Genomic DNA, 26,592 nt, shown 5'->3' on the forward strand with positions numbered 1-26,592 from the left:
TTCATATGTGACACCAGTTACATCTACAGCTAAACGTAACCATCATTTGATGGGCGGCTGGCACCAGTGCACCACTGCACGCAAACATGATGCTTTATCGAATTCCTTGCGTGCTTAGCATCATTTTCAGGCTGTTTCTACAATATCACTACATAATTGGGACAGGAAATCATTTTTTTCGCTCACAGGCCACCATGGTTGGGAAAATGTAAACTTAGTGGTAGCACTGACAAGCGAACCAACCACAACCAAAATTCCTTGTGTTTGCCAGGTGGTATTTGCCCAACCTGTACACTGTTCACATATTCCCCTTCTACCCCTCCCTGCTGCAGCCAGTTATAACATCAGTCTCCCCTCCACCAGGTGAGAGTGTTCCAGTGACAAAGACCAACCTCCCAAACCCAGTGCCGGGAGAGAAGGAGGCGGAGGCTGATAGTGCCTACAGCACAGAGGAGCACAAGAGACACACCCTCTTCTGCGGCACCAACGTCATCCAGACCCGTTTCTACACTGGTGAACTGGTCAAGGCTGTGGTGGTGCGCACAGGTGTGTGTGTAATAATTAGATAATTAACATATAGCAATATAATTACATAGTATAACCAACATGTGCACTCTAAGCCAACCTTTTCATTTTTTATTAATATAATTCATATTGGTTTTTTTTGTTTGTTTTTTTTTTGCTGTTCACTTCTTCTACCAATAATATAAATCCAATACCAGCATCAACTCACCAAGTTGTAAAACACATCAATTTTCAATTTAGGTCAAATCTTATTGTAGTAATAATCATCATCTTCATCTAAATTATCATCATTGTGGGGGGGGATATGGTCGAGTCTTTTAGTGTTAGTGATGTTGCAACAGTATTCTGAACACACTGGAGCCATTAATGCACATATATGGTATTTCAGAAGTCAAGAAAAGATGAAATAACAGTGTGTGTTGTCCTCTTTCATCAAAACTTAGAAGGGATTGATCTAATTTCAGCAGTCTTTCTTAAATGGAAAAAGCGAATGGAAAATTTAGGTGTGAGCTTCTTAGTAATGCCCTAATGATGCTCAAGGCACAAAGGTAAAAAATAAAGCACAGGTCAGATTCTCACATTGTATACCAAATCACCCATTAAAGAGGACCACCAAGCTGATATTTTTAACACGTTTGAATGAGACTAACAGGATGGCATGCTCAACTTGCTTGACTCACCTTCAGACAAACAACAAAAGACTAACAGGAGTTTCAACAATCACTCTAACACTACTGCTGTGGGCTGTTGCATAAGCAGTTCTTGTTAAGTCGACGAATACACCCTTTCAAACAATAAGAAAAACTTTAAAGCAAATTCTTCCTGCCTCCAGGTAGTGGTGGAAAGAACACTACAAATTAGCACTACTAAAGTTACTTTGCTGTTGTATTAGTTAGGTAGAAGTAGAGGCACTACTGTAAAAATCTACTTAAGGAAAAGTAAAAAGTAACTATTTTAAAATGAACTCAGTAACAGTTACTGAGGTACTTTATCAAAACAATAACTGTGTTGGGTGTGATCTTTTCCATGTGTAAAAGGATCAGAATATAAGGTTAAATTTTTCATAGTGCCTTTTATTTGAAATTTGGAAATGACAAATATTACAAAAACAAAGTAGAACCAGATTCCTCCTTTCATCTTTGCTGACTGAGTGTTCATTGTGAAAGGTTCCACAATCTGTCACTAATCATTTGCTCTCTGTTATGGATTTCATTCAAAATGTCATGAAGTACAAAACTCAAGCAAAGATGTACTCAAGTAAAAGTAAAATTACTGACTTCAAAAAATACTCAAACGTATAAGCACATAAAAAGCTACTTCATTTTCGTAACATGAGTAAATGTAATTAGTTACTTCCACCTCTGCCTCCAGGTTTCAGCACAGCCAAAGGCCAACTGGTGCGCTCTATCCTCTACCCCAAACCCACTGACTTCAAACTGTACCGTGATGCCTACCTCTTCCTGTTGTGTCTGGTGGCTGTAGCTGGAATTGGCTTTATCTACTCCATCGTCCTCAGCATCATGAACGAGGTAATCCAGCGGGTCCAGAACAGAAGAAGCTAGTGAAAAGTCATAAATGTTATTTGAATACAAGAAGAGAGGATAATGGGAGTTAACTGTGGTTAAGGTATGAAGGTATTCAATTCTCACAAAAGACCACTTTTGCTTCCTTTTATTAATTAATGATGTTGCTAAATTGAGACATGATTTGTTGAAAATGAGGTGCTGTAAATAGCACACAGGTACAAAAGAGTGAGGAGTTGTGATCATTATTATACTGCAGCAGGAGTAGCAGCTGAAATGTGTCTTAAAGAGTATCTGAACACAAACCTCTTTTTTTAAATTATTCAATCATATATGTAGTACATTAATAATGTTTGCAGTAGATCCTAAGCTCAAGCTTCATAGTTCTTTTCAAAGGCACGAGTTTCTGTATTATTTGCTCAAATCATGGTATGTGCAGCCCTCCTAAGGTTGGTGGTGTAGAGGTGTACTCCACACTCCTGGAGCACATACCTACGTCACGTTCAGCAACACCAACAGGACTTCTGTTTACATGGCCGTGCCCTTAAACCAGAGACACATGTAAAATCAAGCAGGGCTCCACACAGTGAGGAGAGCAGACACAGTAAATGACAAGATTAGGATTTTTGTTACTTGGCCAGTTGTGGGATTACTTGATCATTTCATTGTGTTGTTGAATTTTTTGTGATATCTCAAATTATTGCTTTGTGTGTTTTTGTAAGTACATTCTTTCAGGGTTAACATCATGGTGGTGTTGTTTTGTCATCTAGCCCAGAAATTGAGCTGTGGTGCTTTGGGTGGTAGTTGTAGTTTTGTTTATATATGTCACTGTTTGCATCAAAGTTTTATTTCAAGTGGAAGTTGTAGTGTAGTGCAGTCAGAGTGCTGTGTGTTTGTGTGGGTAGAGGTGGCCGGCAGTGGGGTTGTTTGTCATAGTTGGCGTGGTGCGTTAGCTGTGCTAGCTATCTCAAGGCCTGCCCACTACCCGCCCTCTTTTCCCCAGGTTCAAAGGTATTTTTCAGTCTGTGAAGGAGGTGTGTCCTAGCTGTAAAAGTGTATAGTTACTCTTTAATGCACATGGACTTAAGTACATGGGTTTTGCAGACATTTTATATAAGCAAGCAGGATGTGTAAATATTAGAGAGATACAGGGATTATGTTGAGGATTATGTCATAGAGTAATTGCTATACACCACAGTTGCTTTCATCCCTATTGACATGAACTATTTTGAGTGTCTGCAATTGGCTTACATTAAAGCCATCATTGATGCCCCCTGATCTTGAAAAAAAACATATTGTGATAAATTTTACAGATATTTACAGCTATTAAAATGATGAAAGTGTGACCTTTGCTGGCATCTGTATGAAATAAATATGTTTTCTTACATCTGGAATATACAGGACTGGCCAGGGAGTCTCTGTAGCACCATAATATTTAATTTACAAAAATGTTTTGCCACACATTTTAACTTTATTTTTAAAAAAAGCAATACGCAGTTTGCGTATTCGCGCTACAGTAGACACAAGACTACGAATGACAAGACAAGTAGTTTTTTTTTTAAATGTTAGATAGTTAACGCTTGGAAAATGGGGAAATGTAAATTCAGCGAAGCGTGGATGGATAAAATTTCTCTCTGTCATTGGTTAAAACCTGTGGTAGATAACGTTTTTGAAGCCTACTGCACCTTGTGCAAAAAGATGGGGATGAAGGCATTGGACTCGCACGCCAAATCGGCCAGGCACATTAAATACACCAGAGGAAAGGAACAAACTCCTTCAATCACCACTGGGTTCCCACCAGCTAACGCTAGCCAGCTAGCTGCTAATGCACCTGAAGTCGTAGCTAACGTTAGCCAGCTAGCTGCTAATGCTAGAAAAGGTCTCAAAAAGACTTGAATTTAACTTAGCGTAGGAACTTAACGTAGGAACACTGTAAATAGATAAATAAGTCATGGAATTTAGGAGGACAGATCACCCTGTGCTTCTTATTCATGGGGAAGCGGAGGAGGAGGAGGAGGAATGTGAGACGAGTTTTAAGTTCTTGGGGGTTCATATCATGGAGGACCCATCACGGTCCTTACTATCTTGTGAAAAAGGCACAACAACAGCTGTTCCTCCTAAGGACGCTAAAAAAAAAAAAAAAAAAAAAAAGCCACTCATTTGAGCAGCATTTGGTCAGCCTCTACCACTGTGCCATGGAAAGCATTCTTGCCTATTGTGCAACAGTGTTTTATGTCAGCTGCACTGTTTCCAGTCAAGAAGATTTGCAAGTGGTGCTAAAGACAGGCCAGCACATTATCGGGACTGAACTCCTGGACCTGGGGTTACACAAGGTCTACACGGGCGCCTCTACTGGAAGGCTTGTGGTGTTATTGGGGATCTAACCAACCTGGTGACAGCCTGTTTATCCTTTTACCATCGGGCAGATGTTAGGCTTTGCTCACACTGCCAGTCCAGGTCTGTTTTTTGACATATCCAGATTGTATCTAGATTGATTTTAGAAAGTCGCGACAGTGAAAAACCACATAGAATGCGATTTTTACATATCAGGTCCAAACCACATTTTGAGGTGGTTTGAAATACGATTTCAGTCAAATTTGTACAGATGTTTCAGTCCGGACACTCTGAACACTCAGATAGGATTTCAAAGTATCTGTTATGTCACTCGCATTGCAACACACAACGACGATATCAAATTGCGATTGATAGAAGTACAGCAGAGTGGCTCAGTGGCTTGGCAGAATCCATGGTGCTGCTAGCAGAGTGATGTGGAGGACAACACAGAGAAGGGTTAGGGTTAGCTTACGTTGTTACCATAGCAACCGGTGTAGATAGGTTGATGATGTCTGGACGCACAAATCCGATCTGATCACTCGCAAATAAACAGTGAGGACAGTCTGTGTTAAAGATGTGATTTGAGAAACAAATCTGATTTGCCTGCAGTTTGAGCAAGGCCTTGGAGAACCTCCACTCCCTTATGGCACCAATGATTTTCTACACTTGACTATCTTTATGCTGCTGAGGAGGACCAGGACTAATAAAAAATTGCTCCATCTTTAAAATAATACAGTACTAGCTTTTTGAACCTTTGTTTTAATCTTTCTTTGCATCTTTTACTTGTTTATTGGTTGAGTGTTTTATGGTTTTTAATTATATTGTCATTTAGCTCATCGTGTTTCCCCTTGGATTCTGGCTTTGGCAAGGGGGGATGCCGTGCACAGCGCATGCCCATGTCCATTTGACTTGGACCGGGAACACACTCATCTTCGTGGTGATGAGTCGACTTGAACGGCCTGTCAGGGGGAGGGGAGGCCGTTTCAACCAGGGGGTTACCGCTCTGGTCGGAACTGGTACCCGCGGCTGTAGTACTTGGAACACCCGTGTGAGGGTCCATTTGACTTGGACTGGGGACCAGAGGAGTGCAAACACACTCATCTTCGCAGCTGGTGGTCGATTCGTTTGTACTGTTCTTTTAAAAAACGCTGATATTTTCGCCTGTTTTTCAGGCGGTTGGAGCCAACGTGACATGAATTATTTATTTCACTTACGGGGGTACAAATGTGACTCTCCTCTGTTCTCCTCCTCTCTCTGCCTGCTTATGGATGGGTGCGCAGGTGTGTGACTATTGTGTGATTAGAGCGGAGCCCCGCCCTGCCTTCTCACAAAACAGCAGAGCGCATTCCGACCAGTTAAATTATTTCTGTTGTGATTTTATTTATTTTTTAAATTTGAAAATTATTTAAATTAAGTTAATTTAGAGTGACTTTCAGGCGAGGTGGGAGGCTCCGTTGGCGGGGTGCAGCACCTCGCCAATAGAATGATAGGGAAAACACTGCTTGTTAATGCCACTTTTTTATGCTTCTACTGTAGATTGCTAGTAAACCATTTTTTTGTGACCAGCTGTGTAAATTAACTGTGCTTCTTGTGGCCTGGAGTGTTTCAACATTACCACCATGAATAGAAACAACTGATAATTCTAATACTAGTACATCATGGATTTACAGTTGAAGAAATTTATTACAAAAGCAAATGAATAGACAAATCTGTGGAAATTATTCCAAAATGAGGAGTAGATATTGAAGTTTTTGTTGTTGTTGTTGTTGTTGTTGTTGTTGTTGTTGTTTTTTTGCCTCATTTCATACACCTCTATATGGGCACCATTAGTTGCAGGAAGCACAACAGGATGGTACTCGATTTCTTGCCATGTTCGCTGTAGCAGAGCCTCATCAATGGTGGCAATGGCATCAGTGATCTTTTGCTGAAATACACAAATGCAATGTGATTAAAAACTTTGATAACCACTAAGTACATAGTACAAATATGATTAACATACCTCATCAAATGCTTTTGTAAGAGATTTTTTAAATTGTAAAGAGACTTTGTGGACACCCTGTGTGGTGGGTTATTCCATCTTAATCCGAAGCTAAACAAAATTTCTAAAACCCAACACATGGAAAATAGTCACTTGTTTATAATGGAGTCACTGAGAAGCTGGAACACACAATATAAACTCTGCATTTAGGTTTGTTTTTGTTTTGCAGACCAGCTGTCAATTTGAGGTTTTTTTCTATTTCTAAAAATGAATTTCTTTGGTAAAATGATGAAAGCAGCTGGTGAATTTCAGAATCAATCATCTACTGTGGCCAGTGGACTGAAAAAACTTCTTTCTAGTCCCTTCAGCAAGACTGTATAATGAGCATTTGGGCAATACAGACACCGTGGTAAAAAATAGCAACGTAGGTTTGACTGTGCCACAGGATAGGGAAGTGAGCTGCTTGAGGCATTTGGTTGCGTTCTTGTTCAGGCCGCTGGTAGGATTTGCATTAGTCTCAGAGAATCTGTCAGTTTCAATGTTCAGTGCTTTGGATTTATTAGGTGAATGAATGAAGTGAAAATGCTGCTGGCAGACTTTGCAGTACACAGCTGAATCTATGAATTGGCTCCAGTCATAGTGATGCTGTTCCTAAACCTAAGTTTCATTAACCCTGTCAACTGTGGGAGGCCACCTGCTTTTGAAATCAGATCAACAGTGGGCAATACAGTTGTGCAGGGACATCATCCTTCAAATAAAGTGCACCTTTATCTACCCCACTGTTTTGTCCTTCAGCAAGATACTGAATCCCAACCAGCCCTAGGGACACTGTTAAGTTGTTAAATAGGGGCAAATGAAAAGCAAACCTGATTATTTCTTTTTCCTGCCCCAGGTGCCAGCTAAAACCATCATCATCGAGTCGCTGGACATCATCACCATCACTGTGCCACCGGCACTGCCCGCGGCCATGACAGCTGGGATTGTGTATGCCCAGCGACGCCTCAAACGCATTGGCATCTTCTGCATTAGCCCCCAGAGGATCAACATCTGTGGGCAACTCAACCTGGTTTGCTTTGACAAGGTGGGTTCTAGGGGTTGCATGACTGGATAAGTGGATTAAGGTTGTTTGGGTTGGGCAGGTGGGGTTGTGGATGGGAAAATACCTGTTCATGTATTTTCTCGTCATGTCATGTCTAGACTGGAACTCTGACAGAGGATGGACTAGACATGTGGGGAGTCCAGAGAGCGGAGAACGGCAGGTAAGATGGTCTATACACTTGCTGTTGTAGAAGTTCCATTTTTTGCAGCTTGCATGATAAACTACCACTGTACCATCCTTGCTCCATCTTTGAAGACTGATTTTGAAAAGTCAAGTTAATAGTCTGTGTTCAGCTGTCTAAATGCACAAGGTTATTTGGTTAAGAAGGTTTTGTGTACCTGTGTACCACATATAATAATAATAATATTAATATGCAGGAGAGCAAAAGGGTGATTTCTTACAGCAGTCACCTAAAAATATAAATATAGAGTATTGAAAGATTGCATGTGATTGCTGACTCGGCAGTCACATATATATTCAGCATAGCATCAGTTTTTTTCTTCTTGTTCTTCTGGTCTCTCTCCAGGTTCCTCCTCTCAGAGGAAAACGCCTACAAGGAGAGTCTTGTGAAGACCCAGTTTGTGGCTTGCATGGCTACCTGCCACTCCCTCACCAAGATCGAGGGAGAGCTCTCTGGAGACCCTCTGGACCTCAAGATGTTTGAGGCTACAGGCTGGGTGAGTTGTTCCCTACTCAAGCTAAAGGATAAGAATGATCAGGGCAACAAGTATAGTGAGAAAGGTGGCCACCCCTCAGTCTGAGCAAATTCTCAAAGTAGGGTACAGGAAACTCCAGGTGTCCTTGAAGGGCTCCTTTGGGTCGAAGGTAACAATGAAGAATATTCTTCTCACTGTCATTCAGTTCACTAAAATAATCCTCCTGTTAGATCATTTCCACTTCTTTGCAATGGACAATAAAGGTTTTCTGATTTCTTATGTGTAGAAGTGACTATGTAATTCTAAATATCATGCTAACCATTGTGATCTCCTGTAAATAGTGTAAATAGCTACATAGTTCAACATTAAATCAGCAGCAACAAAATGTTCCCACACGTTCCTGGAACTGAAACTTATCAGGCATCTGTGGCCTAATGTATGTGTTTTTTTTTTTTTTTTGAGTCTATATCATAAAAACCCTTGAACCAGATGATTCCACACAATAAATTATTGATGGGGGCTACAAGAATGATAGGATTGAGAAAAAATACATAAACCATTCTCCAGTGGATTTCTTTTTTTTACCTAACCAGATGAACCCACACAAGAAAATATGGGTCTTTCTCAGTGCTCATTCTTGTGGGTCCTTGTTTACATTCTTGTTTCTAAAAGATGAAGTGATTCCAACAAACACGCAAAAAAATTCAGGACCTAGCATGGATAAAGATCCAAAGAATTAACTTGCACTGGATGACGCCTTAAATCCATACCAGTTAAATACCAGTTAAAAGAAATTAACTCTGCAATAGTGTGTACTTCCGAGGTTTTTAAATGACCGGGGAAAATTAATCTCTTGTGTTCAAGCACAAAAAACATCTCGAACTGTAAAGATGTTTTCTCTGTTTGTGCACTCTGGGGTTTTTCTTTTCAAGACAACGTGGAAAGATTGTCTTCCACAAATGCACAAGCATTGAGCAAGTATTTTTGCATTCTTGGACTTGATCATCATCACAATACCGAGTTTGATGTAATTCCTGCCTTAGTTTCTCAATACGGATACTAAAAGATACAATGGTAAAAGCATAAAACATCAGGAAAAGTGATGGAATAATATATTAGATGACAGAACAAGGACCTTATTTTTTAAATAAACAAGATATTTTGACACAGATTAAACTTAAAAATAATTATTTCAAATATATTTTGTCACAGCTGCTGATCTGTATAGCTATTGAACATGTTATAACACAAAAAAAAATTCTGTTAGAGCTGCTTAGCTTTATAGCTGTTTAAAAAAAAATGTAAAGAAAAATTGGTTAAATATTTCCACAAAATTTCATGTCGATCCATTTAGAACTTTTTGAGATGACCTCTTTATGTCAAAAGATGGCAGAAATAGCTCAGTAAGAAACACAAAAAGTACAGAAGTTTCAAGGTGAAGTTGTGCTGCCTTCCCTGGGTCTATAACCATGAAAACTATACACTTGCATGCACACATTCCTTTTTACACCTTGTCTCTTTACTATAAGGGCTGAGCTTGTAGGAGTGAGACCGAAAGAGAAAAGATTGCTTGTCACAAAATACATCACACTCGTTTGACCTCTGTTTGAGAGCATGTAGTTATGTTATCTATCACATTTGCTAACCTGTTGTTCAGTCTGTCAGCGAGATGCTTTGCCAAGTTGGACGTGTTTGCTCCCTTGGTCTGCGTAGGTCTTAAACATCTTTTACAGATTGGCTATGTGGTGTCAGTGGGCTTGTCCTGACTGTAGGCTATGTAAGCGAAATAATGTCATAATTCGCACTGTGCATCTGCTTTGTGAATAAGCCATTGACAGTCAGAAAGAGCACTTGTACCTTTAGCCATGCCTCTCGTTCTGTCACTCATGACAGCTGTAGTGTGCGTATGACAAATGAACCAGCGTTGCACAGACACACTGCCCCGCTGTCGCTCATTAATACAGCTCATGGGAAATACTGCTCTCATTAAAACAGTGTCATTATGGTAATACTAAAATGGGGTATCGTACTACTGTTAATGGCAGCGTATTGCAGTACCTCTCTCTTATTGTTATGTTTGTATTCTACTTTGTCAACCCTCTCTGTTTTCTTGCCCCCTTCTACAATGGTTATAGCACACAGTCAGCCTCAGAACAGCTGACACTTGGAGGGGGATATGGCTACTGTTGAAAGACAGTTTTCTTACTCTCTGTGTGTTGTCCTTCCTCATCCCTTAACCATTATTCTGTTTCATCCTTCCTCCAATGTCTTTGTCTCTCCAGATCCTGGAGGAGGCCACTGAGGAGGAGACATCTCTCCACAACCGCATCATGCCGACTGTGGTTCGACCCCCCAAGCAGCTGTTGCCCCCGGAGCCTGCTGTAGCACCAGATCAGGACATGGTATGTACAGCAGCCCATTTGTGTCTATAAATATCCAAAACAGCCTCAAGCGATCTAAGTGGAAGGCCTTTAAAACCATTAAAACTTCTTAAACGCAGTTATGCAAAGTAATTTTTTCACCATTTAGTGACAGGTACTTTGGATTACACTTCCGTTGTTTGATTAATACAGAACAAGATTATTTTAAATGTTTTTTCCCCCAATCACATTTAATTTACTCAACACAGTTTTACTTCATGTTCCTGAATAGTTTATTTCCTGTTACTCTTTTTTATGCTGCTTTTTTTCCTAAAATTTTTAGTTCTTATGTTAGTCATTTTGTTTTATTTGTTCATTTTAATTGTTTTCTTTTTCTTTTTTCTTTTTTTTTTTTTTTTTTTTAATTTGATTCTATGACCATCAAAAACCAGTCTTGTCTTGAAACCAGCACATAGCCTGGTCAAATCATGTGGAGGAAACTATAGTATTCAGGTTTTAATTGTAAGCTAGCACTAAACCAGCTGATTTTATTTAGGTAGGAAGTTTTTAACCAGAGAGAGAAAAAGAGAGAAATACTCTTATTCTTCCATGGCACATAAATGTATACCATCATCACAGCAAAACAACAGCCCAACAGCCGACTCATTCATTGCAGGCTTAATTGACTGATTTATTTTGACATTTTCTCACTGACCTTGTACACTCTCTCTTGTTTTCTCATTCCAGGAACTCTATGAGTTATCGGTAAGTGGCCCATTTTGTCTTTCTAAGTTTCTTTACAGTCTTTGGATTGAGATTTAAGATTTACACAACAACAGGGATTAGAGAATTTTATTGTGCAATGGCTTTAACACCAGCATATTGAAAATGTTATAAAATCCTGTTTAATGTGCTTGAAATGTAAAAGTCCTGATCTGGACTTCATTTTTCAGCCTCTGTAACAAATAGAGAATTCATTCTGTAAAGCTTTCAGTTCAGTAATCAAGCACAAGTTACCTGCTGCCCTTCAGAAAGGACCGTCATTTGTATAAATGTATTCTTTGAGATAAATGGTAAAAGGTTATTGTTTGTGTCTGTTTGTTTGTGTATGTGTTTGTATGTGCAGTCAACCTATGAGATAGGTATTGTGCGCCAGTTCCCCTTCTCCTCTGCACTCCAGAGGATGAGTGTGGTGGCTCGTCTGCTTGGGGAGAAACGCATGGATGCCTACCTGAAGGGGGCGCCAGAGATGGTGGCCAGCCTCTGTAAGAAGGAGACAGGTGAGGCATCTAAATAACTACAACTGCAGTAAATAGTATTGGCAAAATAATTTGCGTTTTGCTTTAGCCAGTTGTTCTGCTAACATCCATAATCTTTCTCTTTCTGTCTTTTCAGTGCCAGAAAACTTTGCGCAGGTTTTGGAGGACTACACCAAGCAGGGTTTTCGGGTCATCGCCCTGGCCCATCGCCGCCTTGAATCCAAACTCACCTGGCACAAAGTCCAGAACATCAACAGGTAGTATGTGCATATCAGCATGTCATTTGCATTCACATCCCCTATTGTTGCTTTTTAACATTTATTTTAAATGTGTCCAGGGAAGTTCAGCTGAGCATGTCTGCTCTTTCCCAGCAGCAGTGTGCCTCTCAGTTTGCTGTTAAACATGTTCACTCTTGAGAAAAGTCCAGTAAAACCACATTGCCTTCATTTTCTGTTGACCACAGAGCTACGGGGGTTATATCCCTTGTTCTAGTGTTCTTTGATAGCATTTTTTTTTTTTTATTGGTAGGTCGACAAGTTTTTCCTATTCAAACAGTTAACTTTGTTCATAAAATGCATTTATTCATAAACATTTCAGAGTAGAATTGGCTGATATTATGGATCTGCAGCTTGATTGTAATGGAATAAATTTCGAAGGAGTACATTTGGATTTTTTTTTTTTTTTTTTTCAGTTGTAAGCCCGATGGGGAAAAATGTCATCAAAATTATTATGACATAGTAAAGATTTGGCCAAAGCAATCCATCATCACTTGACCTCTAGTTTTACTGTTCTGCCATCTTAATTTTTGTCTATATTCCAGTATGACTAAGACTGATTCTAAGGGGAAAAACATTTCTTTGCTGTGGCTTTAAACCTTACCATTAGTTGCTTGTAATGTTGATGCTATAATGTTAAGTTTATTCTGCCACTGTATTCATTCTAAGTTGCTCTAGATAATAACACTGGCTGACTAAAATGTAACCGTGACTGAATCTGCCCTGTGTTTCTGTCAGGGATCACATCGAGACCAACATGGAGTTCTTGGGCCTGATAATCATGCAAAACAAGCTAAAGCCAGAAACACCAAAGGTGCTGCAGGACCTCCACGAAGCCAACATCCGCACCATCATGGTTACTGGTGAGAAATACAAATATGTACAAATATGTACTCATACGTACATATCCACTGAGGCAACGTCCACACTGTTACTAGGGTTCAACCTATATTCTGAAAATTACTGCAAAAAAAATTAAACAAGAAAGCTATTACAAGGGTACATGCCTTTACAGTGAAATGTTTGAATACAAAATGAACAAAGAATGCTACAAATACAAAATAAAAAAAAAAAAAGATGAGAGGCTGAGAGAGAGAAGCTGTCAGACAAAATTTAAAATGTAACATAAAGTACTAGAGAATAACCTTTTTCATACTGGAGAGGGAAGACATGTTGATGTCTGATGTTCAAAAAAAGGTATGTGTCCGATATATTGAGCCACTAATGAGAAACGGTGACCACAGACATATACACACGCACATGGATCCACTAAGACAGCATCTGTTTTGTTATGATTACTGATGAGAAAATGAGCGCCTGCAGAGGTCCACATGTACGCATAGGTATGCAAATGCACACACATGCATACATACACACAGTCTTCCTGCCATAGTTTTCTGTCTATATTTGGCTCATTCTCTGCCCTTGCCGGAACACCGGGCAGAAGTGTGTGTTGTGTGTTTTGTTGTGGTGCCTCAAGGATTTAAGTCCTCCTGTATTCACTCAGCTATTCTTGGAATCTCAGCTAATAACATTCCCTAGGCTGCTTAGCTTAACTGGCTCCAAAGTCTAAGCAAGGTTTTGTTTTTGTTTTGGATTTGCTTCCTGTTTGTCTTTTGTTCTGTTATGCCCTTATTCCACTGCATGGTACCAGCCCGACTCACTTTTTTTTGGCTTTCTATTGGGTAAAAGTGGGGCATAGTGCCTGTAGTACCACCTCCGTCACGATTTCAAGTGAGCTGAGCCGATACTAAAAGGTGACATGAAAACATTGCAGACCACTGATTGGTCAGAGATTAATTGAACAGCTGTTTATACAACTGGGAAATAGCAATGTAGAACTTATTAAACTTGTGTCATAGTTGATAATCTATCCATGTAAAAAATACTTCTTTTTTTTCAGTAAATCTCTTATACCCCTTTTCCACCAGGGCTGGTTCGGAGCCGGTGCCTGACTTAGCACCAGTTTTTTGGTTTTCCACCGCCCAAGCAGGGGCCAAACTGGTGCCAAACTGGTTCCTAACTGGTGCTAGGCAAGCACCGACTCCGAGCAGGGGCTAAACAGGAGCCAGAGAAAGAACCGATGACGCGGCCCACCGCGTCATTGGTGGGCGGACTTACAGACTCAAACGGGAGCAGCGATCGCTATGAACGTAAAGCTAAACATACTCACCGTTCGTTCCGACCACGAATACGACGGGTAGCCGGCAATAATTGCGTTTTTCGCCTCTGGACCGCAATGTAGGCTTGTAAACACACGAGCAGTATTCGCATCGCTACGGTGGGTCGTCCATGTTTGTTGTTGGGATTCCAAGTGAGTGTCTTGCACACCCACGTGATCACGTTTTACGATGACGTAATGACGTGGCTCTGACTTGGCTCCGCTTGGCTGTTGGCCGGTGGAAAAGCAAACCGGTTCTTTGTTGGCACCAGTTAAGCACTGGCTCTAGCACCAGCTCCGAACTAGCACCAGGTGTTTTTTGGTGGAAAAGGGGCACTAGTTACGCAAATATTGCTCATGTGAAGCAGCCATTTCAAGTCGGTCTTTTTTTTTTTTTTTTTTTTTTTTTTTTTAATAAAACACTTGTGTGGGGCGCTGGCAGAGCATGGAGGAAAAACTAGACATGAAAGCATGAAATGTGGCCAATACAAGAGCTGGTCTGATTTGCCTTAGACTTATCAGGTTCTTTTCTAGTAGACCGTTGTCTCTGATGCTCTAGAAGTCTGTTTATTCACTCAGCGTTGTTGACCTTCCCATCTGATAGAAACACATTTTATCTTTTGTGGAACAAATGTTCCCCCAGTATTCTCTTGACACTAGGATTGAAATATTAATTATTTCTTTGTACCCTCTTAACCCCTACCCATCTGACTCACTCTCTCTCGCTCTCTCTCTAACTGTAATAAAGAGAAATTAGATGCTGTCTCGGAGCCAGGTGCTCTCTTTCTAATCCATGGGCCATCATGCAGAGCCTTGGGTTGTGGCCAAGCTGCTCTCTGGCTCTGCCCAACCCCAAAACCCTTCTGGTTTAGAGTGTCACCCTGAGGTGATCTAAGGCTCCAGGACAATAGGCTCCTGTGTCCAATCCCCAACGTGGCAATCTACCTACCATCAGCAACAGGCAGACAAGCTCCCTGCCTGATATTGATATGGGCTGGCAGGGGGTGGACTAGAGAGATTGTCAAGGTCGTAAAGCTGAAGTGTGTGTCTTTTGTGGGGGAGAGAATGAGTCAAAGTGAGAAAGTGCACATAAGGAAATTTTGAAAGTAGGAGTGAATTTCTCTCCTCAGCTAGACACTGCTTCATTATCTTTGTTCGGTCATTGTCTAATTATCTCTCTTTTCCTTCCCAAAATCACAACTAATGTGATAAATTCAATTTTAAATTCTGTTTCATTCATATTTGCCCATGCTTATTTTCTTCATTCTCATTTACTGGGAAATGATGTGTTAAAGAAATGTGCACTTCCTGCTTTTTAGGGTTACAAAAGGAAACAAGCCAGTGAAAGGAAACATTAAAAGGTGTCATATTTTTGTGTTATGGAAAAATTTGTTTGTTGAAATGTTGAAGGTAGATGCTAAAAATATCACTGAAAATCTTACTCTCAAATTCAGCTTTTTTATCCTAATTATTAGGGCCCGAGCCCCTATCGGGGAGAAGGGCCCTATTGTTATTTTAGGGGGTGGCTTCTTCAGGATAGCTTTGAGTTTTGAGACTCAAGCTTGTGACCAGAAGCATGCTGGTTTAAGCCTTCAAACAAAATGGGAAAATTTGAGGCGAGCGAAACAAATGACACTCTCTGATCCCTCTGCAATTACATCCAGTATGCCCTTGACCAAGGCTCTTGTTCCCCAGTATCTCCACTGGATTTAATTAGCTGTCACAAGAGGAAGACCATGGTTGTACTGGTCAGCTCCCAGGTGTGAAAATATATGTTACTATACAAATGTGAAACAGTGTGGTCCTGGAAAAGAGTAGGGCGCTCAGTCAACTTTTCCTGGGTAAATATATAACAGAATTTGGAAGACTGAAATGAGAAGAGAAGAGAAGAGAGTGCAGGAACTCTGTGCTTGCTCTGTATCCCTATCCAGGTGACAACATGCTGACAGCCATCTCAGTGGCCAGGGACTGTGGGATGATTCCTCCCCAGGACACGGTGATCATCGCTGACGCCCTGACACCCCGCGACGGCATGGCCGCCAAGATCACCTGGAGATATGCTGACAAGCCCAGCAAGACACCCCGCCTGGAGGTGAGGCGATGCCACTAACACAAGCACACAGGCTCGCTCAAAACCCAAAACACACTTATGGAGATAAAGGAAGAGAAACAAACACTTGCATGCACTCTCATATTCTCATGCCCGTACACACAGATGCAGTTAGGGAGGGATGGAACAACACTGACACATCTGCCCTTGTGTCAACACTAAACCTTGCCATTGGAAGTTGGACTAATTTAGTGTTAGGTGGCTTGGCAGCTCTATGGATCAGATTTAAAAAAAAAAATAAAAAAAAACACCTGTTAAATGGCAGGTTTAAATCCAGTGTGCACATTGAAACTTGAGAATACTCAGACACACACTTCACTGGGAAAGACAAGCAGGTATGAGCACTTACACACACAACAGTGAGCAATAGACAGTGAGTATACTCATAGAAGCCCTGCACATAGAAGAAAAAAATGCTCACACACATGGAAACAGCACACACACAACGAAGATGGGATAGAAATACACTTTAGCATATACACATTGTCACACATATATAAATTTACCAAGATTTAGGGTGGAAAAGAGAAACAGGCATATACAGAACAGTGTGCACCCACACACACAGACTGGTAATGAGTGCCCTCTACTGGCCAACATTGGCCAGATAGTTAATGAGGATTTACAAAACTGGCTAACATGAGATGCTGCCTGATTTATTGAAAAAATAAACTTTGTTCAGCTAGATCTTGCCACAGTTTTTAGACATTTGGGAGAAAAACACTGTGTGTTGATAAAGGTTTAGAAATATCCACTTTGATATAAATTTCTGCCCTGGCTCATTGGCATAATCCACTTTGATCACAAGATGTTTGTGTATGCCTTAGGTGCCTGAGGTGCTTACTATTTGAACGAGTGGGGGTGCTCAAATATTTTTGGCCCAGATTGCAAAGCACACAAAGTCCTCATAAACAAAGTCCCTCGATGGTGAGGGGGGCTAGGGCATTTGTGTGTTAAACAAATCAGTTTTATGAATGCTGTGAGGGATGCATGAATTTAATTGTGGGTCAGTTTCAGAGCTGAATTGAGTCGCACATGGTAAGGAAAAATATCAGGATATGGACAGAGAAGAATATCTTCTCTGTTATGTAGATGTTTAAGTGTTGTCTACATGATCACATGTCTCGCCACTCATTCACAAATTCAGTGCACAGTCTTGATCTCAATGCAAATTAAATTTTCAACACCTGGGGAAAAAAAAAACATTTACAACAAAAGAATGAATTTGTCATTGTCATGATAGTAATGTTTTAGTGTTACTTACATTGAATGTGCAGCAACATCCTGTTTTTAATTCATTTGAATGATTATCATTTAAGATACAAACAACCACAGGAATGACACTCCCACTGACACTCCCACTGAGACTATCCCCTCTAACAAGAAATGCGTATACTCACAATGGCATAAGGTGTTTGGCATAAATCTGATGCTGCATAGAAACCTCTTATTTTGGTTTGTCCCTAATCTGTCCTTTAATCTGCTCCATACAGGAAGTGGCCATCACCCTGCAGGATGTGTGTCATATAGACGAGCCCAAGACTCAGGAGCAGTACCACTTTGCCATGAACGGCAAGACCTTTGCCGTCATCGCTGAGCACTTCCCTGACATGCTTCAGAAGGTACGAGATACGTTACCCCACTCAGTGTTTGAAGACGGAAATCACCATAAGACTACTTGTAAATTGAGGCGAGATTTTAATGCAGTACCTATTGTACTACACTTGGGGAAGGATATCACCATGATCCCTAATGTTACTGCTGGTGCGGTTGTTTGTCTTATGTCTGTCTTGTAGCTGGTGCTGCATGGAACCGTGTTTGCCAGAATGGCTCCAGATCAGAAGACGCAGCTCATTGAAGCATTGCAGGGTGTAGAGTGAGTATTAATGTCCAAAGTGTTACTCTCTTCTTTAGCAGAAAGGGTGTTTTGTTTTGCTCTGGATAAAAATGGAACTGATTCTGGCAAGTCTGACAAGCCACACTATGAGCTTCTTGCCTCTGAGAAATTCTGTTTAGCCTATCATCAGTCAAAAAAAAAGAGATAAAAGTGCAGTGTATATAAAAAAAACTGAGGTCAGGCAAAGCATGGAAAGAAGTAAAATATGGAAGAACCTTGAATGTGTTGTCATCGCTCTTCGTTTCCCACAGCTACTATGTGGGCATGTGTGGAGATGGAGCGAATGACTGTGGGGTATGTATGGCTGCTTTAAATATTGATTTTGCTATGACAGTAATCTGTTGAAAGGGATTGATATTAATTCATCTCACTCTATACATATAAAATCTCCTTTTTCTTCCCAGGCTCTGAAGAGAGCTCATGGTGGCATCTCTCTATCAGAGCTGGAGGCCTCTGTAGCCTCTCCGTTCACCTCCCGGACTCCCAACATCTCCTGTGTCCCCAGCCTCATCAGGTACAGACTTAAGTGGAATAGTCTGTTTTGTTTTCTAATAGTTTTACATCTACAAATGGGAAAAAAAGAGAAGAAATGGAAATGGTGCAGGCAAGACAATGAACCCTCAAGGTACTCATGAAAATGTTTCCCTCAGAAACACCAGGGTGGATGATTCACTTATTATGTGGAGTGCTACAGTGGTGGGAAGTCTATGAGCAAGATATTCCACCATAAGTCATGGTCACTCATGGTGTTTTTCTCAGCTGCCACCATGTATATTTATGTGGAATCCTGTGGGATGAGGCTGTTAAATGCTCACAAAGTGGCTGATTTAAGAAGTCCAAAAAGCACTGCCACTGGTGTTTTTTTTTTTTTTTTTTTTTTTTTTTTTTTAACAGTAGAGAATTTGAAAACTCAAAAATTTCAAGATCACAGCAGCAAGGTCACAGCAAAAAGTGGATGCAGAGCTTTGTTTATGTGTCAGTGAAGTTGCTTTTTTGTTTTGTTTTTGTTCTTCCACTCAGAAAAAGGACATGACAGCAGAGAGAAAAGAATGCCATGTGTAAATGCAGCGATATTTATACATTTGGTCATTATAAGGTTTTCATTATCAGGTGTAGCTCTCAGCTAGCTACCTCAATACCAGCAATAAGGCTCCAGCTTCCCCAAACTCTGCATTAATCAATGAGTTTTGTTTCAACGTGTGACAGGAAAGGGATTTGTTGCCATTGAAGTAAAAGCAAAACAATCAAATGCCATTATTTTGAGTCTGTTTTCACCATTGCAATAGCACTGTAGAGCCCTGTTACTAGTTTTAATTGTAGTAATCTTAATAAGCGGTGTAGACTTTGATGTTGTGATCGGAACCGTGTTTGTTAAAAATGAGATAACTATTATTTGTGAAAAAGTTTAAAAAGTGAACTCTTTGAAAACATACAATACAATGAAACTATGCATGCAATGTGTTTCGTAATCTACGTGACAAGAGTAAATGCATGTCACTTGTTGACTTGTTGGATTATATAACAGTGTTGGTTTGCCTTTGCCTGCAGGGAGGGCCGTGCTGCTCTTATCACCTCCTTCTGTGTGTTCAAATTCATGGCTCTCTACAGCATAATCCAGTACATCAGCGTCACTCTCCTCTACTCTGTATGTAATGCTGCCTCCACAACTAGTAGCTATGGGATTCATAAGAGACCCAGTCACAACATTCAAATTTTCAAATCACTTCATTTGTCAGAGGAATGTCTCACTGACTGAACTTTGCCCTCTGCTGTTTGTTGTTTTTAGATCCTCAGTAACCTTGGGGACTTCCAGTTCCTCTTCATCGACATTGCCATTATCCTCCTTATCGTCTTCACCAGTAAGTATAAGAGGTGTAGTGAAGATTAGATTGGAACAGCGTGTCACCATGGTGCTACTTTTCCATTCTCCTATTCCCATCCTTCTTTTCTGCCTGCCTTTTCTTCTCACCCCATCATCATTGTCTCATTCCTCAATGTTTCTCCCACACTCCCTCCTCTCCAGTGAGTCTGAACCCAGCGTGGAAGGAGCTGGTGCCGCGTTGCCCTCCCTCAGGCCTGATCTCGGGCCCTCTGCTGTTCTCTGTGCTGACCCAGATCCTCATCTGCCTGGGCTTCCAGACCATCGCCTTCCTCTGGGTCCGACAACAGTCCTGGTACAAGTCCTGTTCTCTGCACACCAAGTGAGTTCCTGCCACCAGCACAAATGCACAGCAGTCAAATAAAAATGCACACTATTGCTGTAATTCTTAAGGTGTTGAAAAATGCCATTGAACCAGGTAGATTTTTTTGTGTTTATATGATAACAAAGTGCTTTTTAAAGCACAGTGATAAAATACAGTGATTTATGCTGAACAGATGTAATCAAAAAACAAAGTGCAAGGGTCTTAAATTTTTTTACATTTTTGCTCCAATTCAAATACAGTGACCAGCCGTGTTGTAAAATGTTCTATTGGACCTTGTGGATGAGGATCAGTCTTGTCTGTCAAAATGTTTGTTTAGGATCAAAAAATAACGACCACAGTTACAAATAGGGAATATGGTAATCTAAAATAACCATACAGGAATCATGGCCTTGTGATTAAAAATTCTAACATCTGTGTCCTTGAATTGCCTTCTGCCCTGGCTTAGTCCCTGCAACCTGTCATCCTATGGAAATGACTCCGACCACAATATCCAGAACTACGAGAACACCAGCCTCTTCTATGTCTCCTCCTTCCAGTACCTCATTGTTGCCATTGTCTTCTCCAAGGGCAAACCTTTCAGACAGCCCAGTTACAAGAACTGTAAGAGACTTGCTGCATGACAGGAATAAAATTGTTCTAAAATAGGATAAATCATAGAATTACAATTCTAAATATTTCATGGAAAGGAAACCATTTTTTGCACTTTACAAACCTGTGGAAGCGTGACTTTTGACTGGGTGTGTCTGTGTGTGTTGCTTTTCCCAGGGCCCTTTGTGCTTTCTACCATAAGCCTGTACGCATTCCTGTTGTTCATCATGTTCCACCCAGTTCACATCATTGATGAGTTTCTCGAGGTAAGAGGACAAGTGCTCTTCTTTACTCAATTCAGCCTCAAATGGTAACTTGTTTGATCACTCCCCAGCTCTCGATCGTATTTTAATATTTAATTAGATCTCAAGACTGTAGAGTATTCATTGTTATAAAGGCCAATAAAGTAAATGAAGTCTTATCTTTAAAGCCTGTTTACTTGCTATAAATCATAATCTTCAGTGTCCCAATTATGTTTCTTTCTTGTTTTTTTTGTTTTTTGTTTTTTTTTTCAATTCCTCACGGACATGTGATATTAAATTTGACTCTGACGTGAGACCGACAGGCAACTTTTGTTTAAATACTCAAATGGTCAACATTTTCATGAAAATCTTGTGTCATTCTCACTGAAGTTCTGGTTCCACTGTAGCTTTTCTGGGCCAGCATGGAGAAGAAGATACAACAATGAAAAGAAAGCAAAATAGCTGACTTGATTGCCGTTTCAGTGAAATCAATGAAAACCCAAACGTACATATTGTAACTGAATAGGCAGCAGAGGCAGAGGTACAAACATGGATGTGATGTCTTATTATTTTCAATTGTCAGTTCATATTGGTCTTGGATAGGGGTTATGTCCTAGAATAGCTGTTAACAGTCAGTTAACAGCATAATGACTGTGTGTATTGGAATGTATTTCCTCTTCTATCCAGATTGTTGATGTGCCATTCGAATGGAGGTTTAAACTCTTAGTCGTCATTTTAGTCAATGCTGCTGCCTCTGTCCTGATGGAGGTAAGACACACACACATACACACATAGCAGAAATAGGTCTTTTTTTCATGTTCAATTTTTTTGTTTCCTCATGCAGTGTGCTCATCTGTGTCTCATCAAGCTGGATAGCAGGATCAGTTTTTCATTGTGAGAAGTACTTAGAAGAATTTTGTCACTTTATATTGTAAAGTGACAAAGTCCCTGTCCTCAGGCAATACGGTGTCTTGAATAATGGAGTGTATTAAGTTAAAAGTTAAACATATTTGTGACCGAGAAATTTCGGGGTGGACAGTCTATGTGGAGATTTTGAATGTTTGAAGCAGCACATGTATGTCTCATCTAACTTGTGGATAGACAGGTGAGAGTTTCTTTACAGAAAACCCAATGACAACGAATCAATCATCTATGATTCAGAAGGCTGGCTTGCCACTCACAGTAGAGCAATACCACTATGCATCTACCCTCCTCTTATTAGTCTCCCTAGTGTACATGCACTGCTTAGCAGACACTCTAGATGGCGCTATATCCAAGGCTGCCAGCGCCAATTCCTTCACCTTTCCAGTGAATGAAAACATCACTCTATATATCTGCACACAATCAAAAGTTTCTGTAGCGTTCCTTTCTTTGATGTGCCACTCTTTAGTGGAGACAATGATAACCATGCCCCTCTTCACTCTCATTTTTTTTCTTTTATTTTATTAGATTAACTCTTCACCTTTTTTAACTCTCATGATTAATGCACAACTTAAAAGGAACAGAGAAATTACCACACATAATTATCAAAAACTTTTCATAGTTTCTGGCTTCACACAAAAAGTATTGAAGAAAAATATTTGCACAAAAAGCATCACAGCAGAAGCTATGTGAAATCAAAGTAGCCTCTCTGTAATTCTTTCCCCTGCCCACTGCGCTATTCCATAGACCTTCGTCCTTGACGTCGTCTTATGGAAGCTTGTGTTCAGCCGAGACAAGCAGGGCAGCTTTGGCGCCACCCCTGCCGCCCCGACACCACAGGTTGGGAAAAATCTGACACCCTCTTCCTCTTGCCTTGTCTTTTTCCTCTTGTCTGGTGTTCTCCCTTTCTCTGTTCCCACCTCTTTCTCTAATGTCACCTGCCAAGACCTTGCATGTGCCAGACTTCAGTGCCACTCTGATATGTCCTCTCCTGCTCATGTCTCCCAGGTGGGCTTTCTATCCAGGGCTTGAAAATATTTATCTCTCCAACCAGTTCCTTTTCTCAGGCCCCGTCCTTAAGAAAACCTTCTCAACTGTTTTTGAGGAGTAGATTTGGGTTAATAACGTTCTTTTCCGAAGGGTTACGCCAAAACTGAAAGCTGAAGAGAGAGCTATAGATGGTAACTGTTCATCACAGTCATGGTCAGAAAATTATGACTGAGAGGTCAGTGGTTCTCATCTGAGCCTGGCTGGGAAAAATCTAAATGAATGAAAGATGAGCTTCCCTCCCCTATAAACCACCCACTTTTTGCCCTTGAGCTTTAAAACCTCAACTCCCAGCTGTCCATATATGCAGCTTTTTATGAGGCATGCTTTAAAACACTGCATACTTGTACAGTAAACCTGTGATAAAAGTTTAAAAAATTGTGAGAAACAGGTTTAGATTAAGTGAAAAAAAAAAAAAAATTCAACTGGTAGAGATAAATCTAGGTTCTGTGTGTTTGTATATGATACAAGTCTGTGTGTTTGTATATTGTCCATCACTTGGCACATTGCTGAAACATTCATGCCAACTGGAGGGAAAAACGTTATTAACTGGAATCACAGTTTTACACAACATTTTCATTTCTATACATGGTTAGTTCTTCCCTTTTTGCTTTTTTTCATTTTATGTTTCATTTTTTTGATTTCATCATTCCAAAAACCATTTCCAAGCCTTGGATATCTGTCTTTGCATTCTTCTAGAAGCGTGATCACTTCTTACACCTTCTCCTCCCTCCATCTGATCACCCTCTACTGCCCCTCCAGCCCTAGCATAGTAGCTTTAATAAGCTCTACCTGCTGCATGTGTCTGTTAGCTTCCTATTAGCCCCCTAGCTAAAAGTAGAATCTGTCAGTGGTTCCCATGAGGTATGTATCTGTAACCAGACTAGATCGAGAGCAGTTTCCCAATTCAGTGTAAATGAAAGGTGTGATTTTTGTCATTTTTGAGTGTCAAGGTATGTTACAAATTCCTTTGTGTGTTTGATTTTTGACACCATGAGCTTATTTTTGGGGAATATGTTCACTCTGTGAGCTTTCTAGCACCAATCCCCTCAAGCTTATTATCATGCTGAATTTTATTTTGAATGACTTGCATGCATGCAAACCTTAGGACTTAAACAATATAAATCTGTATGCATGCTGTCCTGCAAATGGTTCTCCCTGGTTTGTGTTTTGCATGTAGCTGTTGCATTTGCATGCCAATCTGATGTGCACTTGACAGTTGAAGTGCTGAAACAAATTAAACATCATGGAATGCTCAGGAACCTAAAACATAACACTGCAACACCACTTCATGGTACCTTTCTCCCGTTTTCTAATCATTTTTTGTGACCATGGTATCTCCAGGGGGGCATTGACCTGTGGGGGTACAGGTGTCTGTCCTGGCTTTGCTGCCGACGTAAAATGACCCCTAAGGCTCGCTATATGCATCTGGCCCAGGAGCTCAGCGTGGACCCCGACTGGCCGCCCAAGCCCACCACCACTACTGAAGCCAAGCCCTGCCCTGACAACTGCTCTGCCTACCAGATCATGATCAACTCCTAGCAACCCCACGCCCCTCCCCCAGCATGTACTTGTATGACCCACTCTGAGAGAAACGAACAGTTGGACAGTTTGTCTATAAAGAATGACTGGAAGAGGCAAAGGAACAGAGAGGTTCAACGTTACCATGGTGGTAAGAGTTAGCTGGCGGTGACACAAGAAGGACTGATGAGGTTGAAGGTGGATGGAGTAATGAATGGATGGGTAAACCCACCTATATAGTTTGATGATACAGGTTTTTTATATCTGAGATTTCTCCTACTGTTTCCTCCCATTTCTTGACTCAGTTTCCATAATTCTGAGCACCCACCTAGCCCTCAGCCACCACTCTGAAAGGGCGTTCACACTGCGAGCTACTTGGTTGATGGTTGCTCCAGTAACGACTGCGGGCAGGGCAAGAGGCTCCAATTACATTCTATCTAGTGGTCGGCAGCTACCAAGTCTTGAATGTGCAAATGATGTATTTTTTATGTATATTTGCTGCGCTGATATCGCCTGTCATAATGTCCCATTGTTTTAACAAGTTAACACAGCTGTCTAGCAAACACTATTTAGCATTACTGTTGACCCCTATGATGGATTCTCCAAACGTCACTATGTCTCTTCCTGCAGTCTTTAGAATAAAGGACGTAGAGATCTGGGAAGCTTTGTACAGCTGTAATCCACTTCTTGCCTATTTTGCACTTGTCTGGCAGAGCGGTTATTCTTAGAACAAAGTCACATTGGTAGGCAAAGAAGGACACGCACACATTGGATTCACTCTTGTTGGCCAATGACAGCAGAAATTTTGGCTGTGGTCAGTTTTTCTCAGCCAATAAGCATGTTGTTTGTCCACAAGTTTTCATTGTCCTACAAATTTACAAGAAGTGAATTGACTTCTGGTGACCTGTTGATCATGTTGCTCGCAGTCTGAGTGCACAATTACTGATTTAACACACACACACACACACACACACATCACAAGAGTTCCTACATGGGTCTGGAGAGCTATGGAAATTGAGATGGTTTATTGCCAGATGAAGTTTGGAAATTACGCAATAATCCTGGTAAAAGTAAAGAAAAATATTGTTCAGTCTTGACAGGCATGATACACTGAATTGTGGCTCTGCTGTCATTTGACATATTTGTTATTGTGAAAAATAATATTGAGCCAAAATGTGATATTGCTTATTTGACAGTTACACTGTCTTACCTGGCTGCTATTGGCATATATCTACTACAGGAAAAATCCTCACTGAAACTCTTGAACACTGTTAAAAAACGGCTACTGGCAATGTACCTTGCATTCCTGGATACATGTTATTATTTGAAGGCATATTGTTCTTATTCTATACATGGACATCATGACATCACGTCCAGAAATTTCAACTACAGCATCAGTATTGTGATTGCAGTAAACCTTTAGTTGCCTAAAATCAAGGGTAAGTTTCAAGTTTTGCTCTCAGTCCCTCAGAATCAAGCGGCAAAGCCTCACTCACTTAGTGTTCTGCTGCAATGCTCACCTGTCATACAGGGAGAAATTCATTGTAGAAGCAATATGAATATCAAAGGCCACTGACAGTAGCCTCACCCAGAATGCAGTGCAGCCACAAGACACGGCCCATTTAGAGTGAGGGATGTGTCTCAGTTTCTTAAACAGAAATAACTTGATCTTGCGTTCATATGAGAACTTATGTGTGTTCTCATCAAGTTCAGGCAAACTCTGTGAGGATTGTCCAGAGGTATGCAGATGAGTAGATTAGGCAGGGGAAGGTAAGGGAAAGTGTCTACGAGAATAAGGTAAATTACAGCCATTGATCAAAAAATAACTCCTGAACACACAAAACATCACAGATTGATGGTATTTGACAGTGTAAGAGTATCCAAGAGTGGAC

The 26,592-nt window shown here is 40.6% G+C and overlaps 1 protein-coding gene across 2 annotated transcripts in view; it reads left to right on the top strand.

Moving 5' to 3' along the window:
• Nucleotides 1–25,681, top strand: part of atp13a3 (ATPase 13A3) — a 58,857-nt gene extending 33,176 nt beyond the window's left edge. Inside the window, exons 12-34 of one of the 2 annotated variants that reach the window (XM_030049012.1) lie at nucleotides 364–546; nucleotides 1,897–2,054; nucleotides 7,253–7,441; nucleotides 7,558–7,619; nucleotides 7,986–8,136; nucleotides 10,398–10,517; nucleotides 11,223–11,240; nucleotides 11,602–11,755; nucleotides 11,871–11,991; nucleotides 12,748–12,872; nucleotides 16,102–16,262; nucleotides 17,774–17,902; nucleotides 18,077–18,156; nucleotides 18,429–18,471; nucleotides 18,582–18,691; nucleotides 19,726–19,822; nucleotides 19,964–20,036; nucleotides 20,201–20,378; nucleotides 20,827–20,981; nucleotides 21,147–21,235; nucleotides 21,899–21,979; nucleotides 22,880–22,972; nucleotides 24,524–25,681. In XM_030049012.1, coding sequence (XP_029904872.1) covers nucleotides 364–546; nucleotides 1,897–2,054; nucleotides 7,253–7,441; nucleotides 7,558–7,619; nucleotides 7,986–8,136; nucleotides 10,398–10,517; nucleotides 11,223–11,240; nucleotides 11,602–11,755; nucleotides 11,871–11,991; nucleotides 12,748–12,872; nucleotides 16,102–16,262; nucleotides 17,774–17,902; nucleotides 18,077–18,156; nucleotides 18,429–18,471; nucleotides 18,582–18,691; nucleotides 19,726–19,822; nucleotides 19,964–20,036; nucleotides 20,201–20,378; nucleotides 20,827–20,981; nucleotides 21,147–21,235; nucleotides 21,899–21,979; nucleotides 22,880–22,972; nucleotides 24,524–24,721 — 2,768 coding nt within the window. In that variant the 3' untranslated portion in view covers nucleotides 24,722–25,681. The remainder of the gene's footprint in view (nucleotides 1–363; nucleotides 547–1,896; nucleotides 2,055–7,252; nucleotides 7,442–7,557; nucleotides 7,620–7,985; nucleotides 8,137–10,397; nucleotides 10,518–11,222; nucleotides 11,241–11,601; nucleotides 11,756–11,870; nucleotides 11,992–12,747; nucleotides 12,873–16,101; nucleotides 16,263–17,773; nucleotides 17,903–18,076; nucleotides 18,157–18,428; nucleotides 18,472–18,581; nucleotides 18,692–19,725; nucleotides 19,823–19,963; nucleotides 20,037–20,200; nucleotides 20,379–20,826; nucleotides 20,982–21,146; nucleotides 21,236–21,898; nucleotides 21,980–22,879; nucleotides 22,973–24,523) is intronic. The other variant, XM_030049013.1, reaches the window with a different exon arrangement.
• Nucleotides 25,682–26,592: the final 911 nt, after the last annotated feature.

Source organism: Myripristis murdjan, chromosome 4, assembly GCF_902150065.1.
Source record: "Myripristis murdjan chromosome 4, fMyrMur1.1, whole genome shotgun sequence".
Taxonomy (NCBI): domain Eukaryota; kingdom Metazoa; phylum Chordata; class Actinopteri; order Holocentriformes; family Holocentridae; genus Myripristis; species Myripristis murdjan.